The 14,204-nt window shown below is 39.9% G+C and overlaps 1 protein-coding gene across 1 annotated transcript in view; it reads right to left on the bottom strand.

Annotated features, from left to right (window-relative positions):
• LOC306755875 (ubiquitin-conjugating enzyme E2 E1-like) overlaps window positions 1–13,081 on the bottom strand; it is a 14,588-nt gene extending 1,507 nt beyond the window's left edge. Inside the window, exons 1-4 of the mRNA XM_079240438.1 lie at window positions 12,974–13,081; window positions 11,433–11,618; window positions 8,731–8,781; window positions 4,000–4,132 (exon numbers count right to left, since the gene is read on the bottom strand). Of these exons, the coding sequence (XP_079096564.1) occupies window positions 4,000–4,132; window positions 8,731–8,781; window positions 11,433–11,587 (339 nt within the window). The 5' untranslated portion in view covers window positions 11,588–11,618; window positions 12,974–13,081. The remainder of the gene's footprint in view (window positions 1–3,999; window positions 4,133–8,730; window positions 8,782–11,432; window positions 11,619–12,973) is intronic.
• Window positions 13,082–14,204: the final 1,123 nt, after the last annotated feature.

Raw genomic sequence — 14,204 nt, 5'->3', positions numbered from 1 at the left:
TTAAATAAAATAATCTTTTTATCCATTTTTTATTTTTCTAATTATATTTCTTTATATGTCTTTCTGTTTATCCAAATTTTACTCCTTGTTTTTATTGTACTTTTTAAAACTATTATGAACAGATTAGGTAATTCTGCATTTAATCCCTTTACGCCTATTTCAATAAATTTGCTGCAAACCACTTCCTGCTTTTTTTTTTTTTAAAGTATTTTTATGTCATTAATTTATGTCATCTATTGTATTTACCATTATTATTGTATTTATTTAAGATTCAACTTTTTTTTATTTTCGTCTTTTTCTTGTTATATTTTCCTAATTTTATTCTACTTATTTATTTTTTATTGCATTAAGGGTTTAACTGATTGCAAACTGCTGAGCAGTCTCATTACACGACAGGAGAAACGACTGCTGTTTCACTTTGTCCGATGCTGATCTGCCGTGAAACGCTGAGCTTGCATGGCTGCATGTTGCAGTGTGCGGGGGGGGGGGGGGGGGGGGGGGGGGGGGGGGGGGGTGTCTGGCATGCAGGACAGCACCGCTCTCTGCTGGCTGAAAAGAGGCACTTCTGCTCATCTTAAAGGTAAATCACTAATGTTTATCAGTTTCAGATCTGCCTGGAATTCAGGAGAAAATACGATTTTTGTTGCATCAAATGCAAAAACATTTTGGGGTGAGTGAAAGGTAAAGAATCTCTGCAGCTATTCTGATGTTTATCACATCAATGTAGCATAAAAACAAAGATTTAGTGAGAAGATTTTTCATGCTTCTTTGACTCTAAACATTAAAAACCCAGAGTTTCTCTTTGCCTTTCTAGTTTTATGGTCCTTTCCTGCTGATGTTTACATAAAGGCAGATTCACACAGCAAAATATGTGTTCTATCACAAATCTAGTTGGATAAGTCAGCTTTGTTTAGTCGTTTTGAGACAAAGCAAACAGACTCCTGAGTGTTTGTTTGTTCTTCCATTCCTTCTGAACAGCTTGTTCTTTCAGCCTGATTTTCTCCGCTGATAAAGCCGCTATCGCCATTCCTTCAAACATCGCAGCAGAAATAAGCATTAATTAAAACAAAACAAATGCAGATCAGCACATGTCACCACATCAACCACATTTCTTACATGAGAGTTGTCAACAGTCCTTTGGGAACAAACATATAAACCTCTGTTTTTCAGACACAGCAGTAATGAGCTTATCTAAAAAAAAATCATAATGAAGGGGGGGGGTTAACTTGTGTATTTGATGAGGATGAAGACTCCTCTCAGATGGCCTTCATCATATTGCGGTCAAGTTGCAGCATTCTGCTGCCAAACAAGCTTCTTATCAGAGCAAGCACACATCAGCCTGCGCTTTCAGATAGCGGGCGTCGTGGAATCAGCTGAGCATCAGCGGTCAGACGACTGTTTCAACATGCGGGTTGTTTCATACACCCACACGCCTGGTATGGTTCAGAGGCTCAGCAGCCTCGACCCCCATAGCTGAAGCCTTGTTTCCACCGACGGGTTCGGGGCGCGACAGCCAACCGTAACCATTCCTGAGAGGCGGCGTCAGCGATAAGACGCCTCGGCTACGTTAGAGCAAGACGCCACCGCAGCGCGGCGTCTTCCTCAAAGCAGAACCAAAACATGACTCAGAAACAAAGAAGAACGGCGATCATCCAACAGTTTGTGTTCTTTCTTCTTCCTGCTCGGGCCTCCGTGGAAAGCTGCTTCATGATGCCATTTTTAGAGGAGATTTAAAGAGAAATTTAATGCTGGAAACAAGAAGCCGTTTCTGCCTTGTTTCTACGCCAGGTTGCACAGGAAGAGACGTTTTCTTTAACCAACCAACGACCAGATCAGATTGGGTAGACTGGTACACCAACAGAAGGGGTGGATGTTGGGGACTCGTCCCAGTTTCTGCTTGTGGAAACACAAAACTGCCTTCTGACCTGCCTGCTGGTGGAAACGGCTTTAGAAACCAAAGTTCCAGCAGTCCTGCATAGACCAGGCGAGGTCGAGACGAAGAAGTCCATTTACTGTCTGACTAGACGTTGTTTTACATATTTTTACCAAACTTTAACAAAAATAATTCCATGTCAGGAATTGAATCAAACAAGGCTTAAGACTGTGGCTGCATGACATCAGGAAAACTTGCAAAACCACAGTTGAAAGTTGCTATGATGAAATCATAAATACCCTTTTAATGTTTTATCAGACGAAGCTCACATGCATGGACATCTGCTGGGCTTTAGAGCTCGTGCTATAATGACACCAGTAAGGCTTTTTGGAACATCTTGCAGCAGAAACCGAGCCGGGTCGGGGAAATCCTTCTTGCATTTTCTCCGCCATGTTAGGACTGCTCGACTATGACAAAAATTATAATCACGATTATTTTGACTGAAACAGATATCTCGATTATTTAACACAATTATCCAGTATTTATAAACAACACTGTGCGTCGTGGTGTTCTGGACTCCGTGTCGTGCATTATAACCGTCTAATGTACGGTTCTGAGTTGTTTAATCCACTTTTACCGCTTATTTAGGAACTATTTTATGTTGGCCTGGATGTACATTTTATACCACACAACCGCTGTCAGGCTACAGCGCGTTTCTCTCATTCACCTGTTAAAATACAGCTGATTTGAACCAGCTGAATAACACGTTGCTATGGTAACGCCCCCTAACGGACAGATATTACAGTGTTTAACTCGCCGAACTATGTATAGGAAAATAATGCAGCCAGTTGTCACTGACAATGGTATAAACTATGTTTAGGTGAACTTCCACAACCTACTGCAGTTATTCTACATCGACCTGCAGCCGGAGCCGACTGAGACTGGCCGCCTGGGAGTGCTTTAGGACGGGAGAGGCTCCCGCTGCTCCTTCCTTACAGTAACTGCAGAACAATATGTGCCAGTCAGTCGCCAAAACACCAGAAAAGTCTCTAATAACTCCAGTAAAAGTTGATAGATTTGTCGCTTTTAACTAAAAAAGTCTTCTGATTTAGTGAGAAAGTCGCCAAGTTGGCAAACAGTGTCTGAATGAAAGCAAAGCGGCTGTGGGAGGAGTTTACAGCACAGCGCTGCAATGCCAGAGACGCTTGATTAGCAGCTGAAGACAGCAGGAGAGGAAACTGCAGAAAGAAAAATAATCACACCCTTTTATTTTTATCATTGTTGAAAACCCAGATTGTACTGAGATTAAAATCTGATTAATCGCCCAGCCGTAATCTCCTTCATCTGACCCTGATGGATGGAGTTTGACTCATCGATTGGTCGAAAGTATCTTCGTTTCTTGTGTGACGCGGCACAAAGAAGAAAGAGGGATCAGCGGATGTTTAAATACACTGTGGATGTTTTGTTGCTTAGCAACACAAAGTGCTAGATGTCCACCATTTTCTTGCTTTGTTTCCGCTTCGTGTTTTTCTTCATGATTCAAGGAAGGGGCTGCGTCACCTATAGGGTAACGATACGGTTTGCTGCAGAGATCAGGGTTTGTGAACCAAATCGTCCATTATGAGCTGGAGACTTTGGTGAAAACTGGTCCACTTTATGTGTCATTTAGAATCCGATTAATCGCCCAGCCCTAGTTCATGTTTACCTTCGAGTTTCTTCTTCACTACTTTGTATTTTCATCCTAACGCTATTTATATGCAGGGTGAGGCTATCAGGTATGCGCTGCAGTAGGGGGAGGAGGGGAGCCGGGAGAAGAAGTTTACAAAATATAGGAAATGAACAACTTCATTTAGATCCGAATGTTTGGATTGGTCAGAGTTTTTACAGATTTACAGTCAACTGAGGGGTTTAACTATATTCCTTATTGTTCATGATAACAAAATGTACAGACTACTATCAGGACGAGGAACCACTTCACCCAGAGTAAAATAAAAAGTCTCTGAGCAACATTACCATCTCCAGCTTTAAGGCCTGCATGTTGTATTCAGACAACCTGGTTGTTTGTGTTGTTTTTGTGACATAAATCCTAGCAGGATTTATGTCTGAACTGAAGCTGAACTCTGTACCTTTGGGGGTTTGAAGGGGTAGTCTGGTGTGAAGGCGATGTCCAGGAAAAAGACGCCTCCCTCGTACACGGAACCTGGCGGCCCCAGAATGGTCGATCTCCACTCATAGATGTTGTCTCCTTTTGGGCCAGCACTGCGGACAGACAGACAACCGTGACTTACACCAGTATACTTAGTTAAATGCAACACACACACCTACTACTGCGCTGCGACTTTAAACAATGCCTCTATTTGTTTACTCTGATACTTCTCAGGATGGATCACTGCAACTCATCAATAATGCAGAAGGAAAAGAAATAGGGAAAAACATGCATAACAAAGCTGATCTCACAGACAAACAGAAAACTGTGTGTGATCATAAATAATACAGTCTGACGGGAAAACAGCATGATCAGGAGGGAGATGAAGACTATAGGCTACTGCTTTGGAAACTGACATATCAATAACTGAATCAATGTTTCTGGCAACATATTCATTATTTCTATTTTCTAAACACTTAAGAAACCGAAGCTTTTGATAAGAGGGATGTTTTTAAACCCCAATTTTCACATTTTTCATGCATAAATTGAGCAGATTTATTACTGAAACTATTCCAGGATACTTTCCTTCCAAAGCAAACAAGCCGTTCCTTTTCGCCTTATTTCATTCATGGATTCAAAGCAAATCCCCTGTGATGTGTCTGAGCATCACGATCTGTAATCCGTATTGATTTTTCCTCAAAGCAGCTGATGCACAACATGTTGGCTTATACCCCAATGGGAGAAGGGCTCATGAATATCAAACATAAAAAATATTGATTGCACTCCTAGCGTTTGTTTGTTGATCAAAGTTGAGGCAGTTTCCTCGACAGCTGCGACTCAGAGTTTATATCTAAGTTTGAGCTCTTTAACTGGACGCTAAAAGAAATGAAGAACTTTTATGTTGCTGATTATAAAAGATAATAATTCTCCATCCAACCCTAAATAACCATAAACTCATCTGAGCTCAGATAACTTCCGGATAAGTTTTTTCTCGGCTGCCTTGGATCACAGGTTGTATTAAACCGGACTTATTCCACCTACAGCAGGTCATCATCTCCAGTTGGCAGCGATTTCGCACGATCAGCTTCTGATTACCGTAATTTCCAGGATATAAGCTGCTACTTTTTCCCCACGATTTAAAAATCCTGCTGCTTAAACATGGATACGGCTAATGTATGGATTTTTACTAGCTAACGAGTCATTTAGCTCGTTGTACACACGCCTCGCCATGGAAAACGCTGGTAGAAAAGAACACAGGCGCTCCTCGGTTTACGACAGAGTTCTGTTCCTACCCCTGCGACATAACCTGAAATTTCGCGTAAATCCGATCTTTATCTGTAAATACCTCACATTGCCCCCCCAATAACTAAATAGCTACCTAAATACACGTTTTATACATCGTAATTAAAAAAAAAAAAAAAAAAAAAAAAAAAAAAAAAAAAAAAGTACAAGCAATTAAATCACGCACTAAGGCGTCGTCTCGGCCTCCGCATCATAAGAGCTTTGGACCCTTGTAACATCAAAACTTGCTCTATTTTTCAAAAAAATTTTATTTATTGAGCTTCCTAAAGTCGAAACAACGTAAGTCGAGAACCGCGTAACTCGGGGACCGCCTGTATTCAACTTAAAGGAGATCGACGTGGCTGCAGAGGGAAACAGAGCTGCTGCAAGCTCAGTGAAGGTGCTGATTACAATCAGGTGCGCTCCAAGCCTGTAAATCACGGTGTGCTCATCATGATCATCGCGAAACTGCGGTGTTGCCATGTAGCTTCGGTACTGGAGGCCGAGGCTGTGACCGTTACAGGCTGCAGGAGGATGCTGATGCAAAACATGCGGCAGGATTCCCTCCCAGTAAAGCTTTAGGAAAGGGATCTTAACCTTCAACACACTGCCGGCGCATTCATGCGCCCAATTTTTGCAATCGCTCCAATGCGCTGAAATACAGTGACACAGTTCACGGTTCGTGAACGTGCAGGGCCACATTTAGAGGACAATGATGTGTCTGGAGGGGAAACGTTTCAGCTGTTCTTCAACGAAGAGATCATTGATCTGTTCGTCTGCGAGAGTAATCAGTATTAGGGCTGTGACGATACGCTTTTGTCCCAATTTGATTTGATTCCGATATTTTGGGAGCCGATTCGATTTAAAGTGCGATTCTCACAATTCGACAATATTTCTGACTTTTTTTAGATTAAAAACACAATAAGATGTATAAAACTTCTTCTTTTTTTTGCTTGTCATTTTTCTTGATTTCAATTAGGAAAAAACAACACAATAGGCAGACAATCATTCTGCTGCTATAATGACCAAGACGACTAGTAAATAGATCAATAAAAATAATAAATGTTGTAGCCATTTTTCTTTGTTATTTAATTTTCAGTTATCATAGCTTTGTGATATTTTATGTTTAAATGTTGAAGTTCTGTGTTCAGGAAGATGACTGGTGACATGCAGGTTGCTAAAATTTGATTGGCTGTTAGACTCAGTCTATAATAAACAAAAGAAAAGAAGATCAGAAGCCACTGGACCTTGGAGCAACACAGTCTTTTGACCTACACTGCTTTTAATTTTGTTTGTAGAAAGGTCTGGATTCAAGTTTCTTTGTGTAATTTTTGATTTTGTTTTGTTTTTTTTTTGGTTTTTTTTTTTAACCATTAAACGACCAAAAGAAGAACCGGTTTCTGGACTTTTGCTTCCTGAAGAGTGTGTGTTGAGTACAAAAGAACCCTGAGGTCCAAAGCTAATGGGTCAGCCCTGCTGCACCCACAATAAAAAAGACAAATTTTATAATGGTTTTTTTTTTTTATTTAATTGAAAAAAAATATATATATATATATTTTAACAAAAAAAAAATCTATTTTAAAATTCTGAAGCAAAAAAAATCCTCATTTTTTTAATATTTCGTTTTGATTTTCCCGCCCCATTCGGGATGCGGACGAAAGGATGCAAAGGGGGACAGAGCAGGACGATCGAGTCGTGTTGCTTTTGAAACAGGTAGGCATGTTTTTTTTTTTTTGCATTTTTATAAGGAAAAAATGTAGTTTTTCCATGCAGCGTGAAGGTTAAATCCAGGTGTCTGGCAAGTTTTAGATGTTTCCCGGTATCATGACACGCGACTTGTGTTATTAGCAGACTTACGCAGGGCTTGGCATCACGGTTGAAGTCTGAATCAGGTGTGTTGTAGCAGGGAAACTTTTAAAACCTGCAGGACACCTGAGTTTAGGATTCACGCTCTGGGATCAGACGGGAACCTCCGGCAGGGAAAAGTGCAGCCTAAGTGGGAAATGCCAAAAAACTGTACCTACTAGAGGCTCCGAAAGGGAGTCGACCCCCCCCCCCAGGCTCTCATGTTAAAAGGACCAACTTCACAGCAGAAATATACATGTTTACAGCCTCCTATAAAAACTATCTAGGTTTAATAGGATCAAGAATAATTTAAATCCATTTAGAGGCTATTTAATCTCAAATCTGGCATCATCCGGGGTGCATCGTTTTGATTGGCAGGTATCCAACTTCCAGTGACATCCCACATTTAGTGTCTGAACGCGTGACGACTTCCACGGCTGAGCAGAGACAGCTTTACACATCAAAACTAAAATAAAAGCAACTCTGAACTGGTCTCCCAGAGGCAAACACACAAAACCCACTGGTTTCTGCTGCGGTCCCAGTCGGTGTGTGCGATTAGGAAGAAGCCAGCTGCAGCTCCAAGCCTGCGAGGAGACGCAGGTTAAATTTAGCCGAGGCTGCAGCCGCTCCGCTGAGTCACGTCCAGCTTTATCTTCAGTGAACTGCTTGTTCATGTTTCATTTGTCAATGTGCAATTATGCAAATCCACGCTGTTCATATTTGCTTGTGTGAGCAGGTCATAAGTTATTTTTATAAAATGCAGATATTCGACTAAATTAATAAAACAGGAGAATTCCTGAACATGAATTATTAGTTTGACAACTGTGAAGTATAACAACAAAGATCTGCAGAACAACCAAGTAAAGAGTTCCCACCTCAAATATAAAATGTAATATTGTACATATTGCAAATGTTGAAAAAAATATGTTTTTAATTATATATTTGTATTTTATTCCTTTGAAGTTTTTCTGAGCCTTTACTTTTCTGTTCTTTTTTGCACCATAAATACCTCACTGTGGTAACAAATAAAAACATTTTATCTTATCTCATTATGCAAACTGAAGCTGCACAGCTAATGTCATCATTTTATTTATTCATTATAAACATGCATTAGAGAATATGTCATCAGATTACTTTATTTGCAATTTGTCCACCAAATAGCAGTCAGGTAAACGATTAACGTTCTATAACGTGCTTTATGGGGCAGATTATCCAAGATTAAATCTCCTATCTGTGCCTATTTGTTCATGTATAACTATGTAAAGTTAAACTGAACATGAAATGAAATTAACAAATGAATAAATAAATTCAAGAAATGCCATGGCTGCATTTTACTTGATATGAAACTTGAATTCTGTTGTCTTTACAACCATCTTGTATTCAATACTATACACTACTACGCTTCAGGTGGCCTGAGTGTTAAATGAAGTGCAGTTACAGACAGAAAAATGCAAATTTAACGTTTCAATGAGGCTTTTGTGTGAGATTTTAGCTATTTAAATGGCTAAAATCAGGGGAAATCATTCATCTGAGTATTGCCAAGTAAAGCGAAGGAATAGCCATGAAGTAAACATTAAATACTCACCTGCAGTTTGGTGGCGGGTCCAGTGTAATATCAGCCAACTCTTTCTGAATCCTGCACACATAAACAATCTAAATCAGTCACCGAAGAGCTGAGGCCAAATCTGCTGAACACAACTTCAACCTGAACCCGTCGATCCATTCAGTGTGCCATCGCCAACATGTGCGATTTAGTGAAAAACCAGGTTGGAGTGATTATTTCTACATATGAAGGGAGGATATAGAAAAAGGAAATCAGACTATGAGACGACAGATTGTGAGATAAAGGGAAGTTTAGCGTTGCTCCTTTGAAAAAGCAGATTTTTTTTGTATATTATGGTCTGTTCAGGCTGCTGCATGATGCAAAGTGAAAGCACAAGAATTGCATCAGATAGCTTTTAATTTTACCTCATAAGGTGACACAACTATTGATCTGAAAAGAAGAAAAATGCCTGGATGACTGATGACAGCTGCCAGTCACAGCGAGGAGGACATCATTAGCACCGCTACTACTGCTGCCACAGTTTATCATTCATTTGGAGCTTATCACCAAAGTAGACTCACATGTCATTATGCTCAATCAGCCACTGATTTACAACAGCTCTGCCCATAATGCAGATTTACCTTAAAGCTACAGGAGGGTTTTTCCAAAGACAAGGCAACGTGCATGTCACATAATGATCTAACAATCCCATGAGTTCTCACTGAGCTTGACTTGTCAGACACATTGGCTACAGTTACATGGTGCTTTTTTATTCCACATTAATATTTCGGAATTAATGTAATCTCCTACGAGTTTACATGAAAATTATGGAGGTTTACATGAAATACGTTGTAACTGAAGTCGTAACTTGTAAAAAAACTACATAATAAGAACCAGTTTCGTCGCTATTTTTATTATAAATGTGAAGTAGCAGCTCAACACAAGCATACTACTTCACTTTCTGCAGCAACTGAGAAGGAGAAGAAAGACAGACCACCGAACACGGGAGGCCAAACAACATACGTCATCAGGACAGGACAAGGTAACGAGCATGCTCAGAACGACCGGAATTAACTTAGAGCAGAATGAAGGTTTACATGACAGGAATTAAATAGTTCGGAATTAAAATGCGAATAAACCAGCTACTTACATCGGAATTAAGTTTAATTCCGAATAGAAATTAGCATCAGGACTTAAATGTTTACATGGTCGTTTTTTCATCAGTTTAAAGCAGAATTAACTTTTATTCTGAATTAAAACTCCCATGTAAACGTAACAAATGTTTCAGCTTGTGTAAATGAGCTGATTCAGAGCAGGGATGTTGGTTTCTGTGGGTCCAGTTGGTTTCAACACACCTGTCCCAGATTACCTGCCATGAAGAGAACTGACAACAAGCAGGTGAGGAGAGTCATTAAATTTTAATCAGGAGTGTTGGAGCAGAGAAAGATCTATAAACCAGGAGGAAAAGGCCTTTGAAGAACATCACTGGTCTGGGTTTTTATTCATTTTACACCCCAGTGGCGTTTTAGGAGTTGCTGCATGAATGCAACACAGCTTGTGTGATGATCTGTATTTTTACTTTCCTGTTTCTTAGCTGCACTCGCAGCCGGTAGATTTAATATTCAAGAGCTGGTTTGGTCCATTTCTGCAGTTGGACGACTAAGCAAGGGGAAAATAATGACAGAAGGGTCTGAGGGACATGCTTTATCCAGCGGTTTCCTCCTAAAACATCTGATGGTGACCGAGGTCCACCATTAATAAAGTTATTTATTAAAACCCTTTAAAAACATAAATATAAAGTAAGATTTGCTCCAAGATCCTGATCTGTTCCTCAATAATAATGACCAGTCTTTACCCCCGAGTTTCACCCAAACACACCCATCTAGTTCTGAAAGGGAAGCTAAGGAAACAGGAGCAGACAGCTCATGTTTGATTACATTTATGGCTTCATTAGAACAAACAGAAAAACAGGTTTAAGTTTATTTTCTTTTCTTGTTTTGAGGGATGCAAACCTTTACATATCAACCCCAAACTGTCTATAAGCTTTAATAAAAGCTGATAGATACGTCCAGCTTGGTTGACCCTTTGTCACTCGCTAGTTAAGCTGCTATAGGCTTAGACCTAAGAGGAGTCATTCAGCGATTTCATCCATTTTTTTCATTTTGCTTTGTCAGTAAATATCAGAAAATCTCTGTTTATTTGATGATTTCGCACCTTTAGAAATATTAGCGGCTGTTGATCGCTGCAAAGCCTGATTAGTCACCTTCACAACGAGGCATAACTTGTAAGCATCGTGCTTCTGTGGAATGAGCTTGACAGCTAAATGTGTGAGAAGTTATATCTGGCTTGGGTTACCATCAACCATTTTTCTCCATGTATAAAGATGTTACATCACGGTCATAAACTTGTCCTTTTTTCTCTCTCAGCTGGCAGGGAGCTGCAGTCCCTGTGACACGTCTATGTTCAGGATGGGGGATTAAATCGAAGCGAGGTGGAATCCATACTGAGGCAATAATTTTGTTTATTAATGGGAAAGTTATTATAAACTAGACGAATGTGGATGGGTGTGTTCTGGACTACAATTAACTGTAAGGTACAGCATGTGTCTTTCAAAGTGTCTCAATATGACTTTGTTATGAATTGGTGTTTTACAAATAAGGCTGGAATGAACTTTAGAGAGCATACACAGCATTTCTATTATTTCTATTATTATTATAATTATGATTATTATTTCTACTTTTTACCTTTTGGCACTGGTGGAAAGCAGCTTGGAGGTCTTGCTCATGCTGGCTTTGCTCTCCTGTTTCTTCTTGGAAGATGTGTCCCTCTGTCTGGTCTGGCTTGACGAAGGTGGCGATGAAGAAGAGCTGGTGCTGGCACGGGAATCTTCATCCGACATACCGGTTTGGATTGCAGAAGATTGCCGGAAACTAAAGTAGAAAAGAAGCAAAGGTGATGAATTTGCCTGAGAAGTTGCTAAAACACGGTCATGGGGAAACTGGAGCCTGTCCCAGTAGTCTTTGGGCGAAAGGCAGGGTACACCCTGGACAGCGGACCAGTCCATCCCCACGACCCTGAATTGGATTAAGCAGTTAGGAAAATTAATGAATGAATGAAATTTGCTAAAAAAAAAAAAAAAAAAGGTCAAAAACTTTCATTTTTATAATGGCATATTAACAAAGTGAGCTAATTAACATGGTAAAATGTAAACATGGTAAACAATACTTTAGATTAGGGGTAGGCAACTCCAGTCCTCGAGTGCCACAGTCCTGCAAATGTTAGGAGTTTCCCTGCTGCAACACACCTGGCACACATCAGACCTAATTAGCAGACTTGACATAAAAAAGTCTGCTAATTAGCCATTGATTTGAATCAGGTTTGTTGCAGCAGGGAAACTAACATTTGCAGGACGGGAGCTGCCTACCCCTGCATTAGATAGTTTTAACAGCCTTTAATTTAAAGCTGTGTAAACAAACAGTATATTACAACCGACATAAAGGTTAGCTGCATGTCTAGTCTGTTAGCCTACATTCATTTAAAAAACACTGTTGTTAAACTTAACAAAACAACAGGGTTGTTTTTCCTCCTCATTAAAGGCCAAATTTCTTCAGACCTGCAGCTTGTTACACTCGCGAGATTTGGCAACGCGGATTAATACACGCGTTTTTTTCCGCGATGCTGCGAAGTATCGTTAGCCGGTAAGCTAACGACTGTTTACCGCAAACTGAAGTTAACCATTTCCCAACTGTACACTCAGCCCAAGTTTTTCTATTTATATGTGAAATTATGCTTAATTTATATAAACGCTAAATTTACTCCCTTCTTCGTGGTTACTGCTAGATATACCTGCTAGCCTCCCCCCCACCCCCCAACATCACCTTTTTAAACTCCGATTGGCAACGCATACTCAGGCCCCTCGACTTCCCGGGATGAAAATGCAGCAACACGAATCTAGAAATCAGCTATATAGACGTAATTTACCGCTACCTTGTACGCCAAACCGTAAACAGAAGCGACGCATTTCAAGCATAAGCTATGGTGAGGAAGCACTCCGCTCCAGCAAATAGCCATAGCCCTCCCCCCGTTAAGCTATAATGAGGAGCCACTCCGCTCCAGCACATAGCCGCAGCCCGCCCCCCCCCCGATCGTCCTGTTTTGTCTTTTTAAGGCGCTGCTCTCCTTCGACATCAACCCGAAACAAAAGCATCAAACCTGCGCACTCGTTCCCTTTGAATGTCGAAATATCTGCGTAGAAACACGTATCTCGCTCGGTAATAAAACTTACCCTCTCTATTGTGTCTGGACCTCCGCCACCGTCGAGGCTGGCTGGTGCCTGTCGCCCTCTGCGGAACGGAAGTAGCCTACCGCGGCTGCGGCAGGCAGAGCAGCACCGGTCCTACTGGAGAATCAGGTCAGCCTACAGTTGTGCTCATATTTATTCAATAAAGAAATGGCTGAATTTAAACTCAAATAACTGGAGACTTAAAAAAGGAACAATAACAAAAAATGTGCAAAAATATAATTTAGTAATATAACACACTGTTTTTTTTTTCATTTAATTGAGTTAAAGAAAGAAAGAAAAAACAAACAAATTGGTCCTGGACAAATTAGAGCACTTTTCTGTTGAACAGTGGGACAAAATACCTGTCAACAGGTGCAGAAGTCTGACTGAGAGGAACAGAAAACACCTGACTGGAGCGGAAACATTAAAGGATTGTTCAGCAAAATATTAGTTTATGACTGATGTAATATGTAATAAAATTATCTTACTTTTTTGCTTTTTAAAAACAATATTTCTATTGAACCAGAATGAGAAAAGAATGTCATGATTATCATAAAATTTTTATTATCTGCTTATTTTACAGTATTTTCTTTCTTAAATGAAAGGGTATGAATAAATATGAGCACAACTGTACATCGTGAGTCTTACACATTATGTATAAACGCATATTAAAACAGATTTTTAAAAAACCTCAAAGCTCATAAATCACAACAAAGGTCAAGCTTGTTAACTTAAGTAGGCTGTATTTGTAGACACACTGAACTTTTTCATATATTTAAGCTTATAAACAGACTGCTGTGTTTGAATGAACTATTTAAAGTAGTTTAATATAAATTGAGTTTTGTTTATAACACCAAGGAAGATTTATTACCTAATATATGTTCCGTTTTGACTAAGCATCTGCTTTGACAACCACAGACACTTAAAAACAAACAACCCCATTTGCACTGACCACATGTCTGTGGACTATTCCTGGAAGTACACATGAGTGTAATAATGCAGTCATCCAGTAAAAGTAATGCATGCATCACCCTGAGAGCACATTTTCACACTTTACACGGATTATTATTCTTTACTCTGCTTCTTTTATGTGCAGCCAACAAGTCTAAACCTCACTACCCTGCGTCTGGTACAATGACTCATAAATGATATTAATAGATTTTAGAAAAGTTGCTTTTCAGCAGTTGTAGCTTGTGAAGCACATGGTGTTGTCTTCTAATGGAGGATGCATTTT

This window comes from Telmatherina bonti, assembly GCF_933228915.1.
Source record: "Telmatherina bonti genome assembly, chromosome: 5".
NCBI lineage: Eukaryota > Metazoa > Chordata > Actinopteri > Atheriniformes > Telmatherinidae > Telmatherina > Telmatherina bonti.
This window is presented reverse-complemented; position numbering and strand designations above follow the sequence as displayed.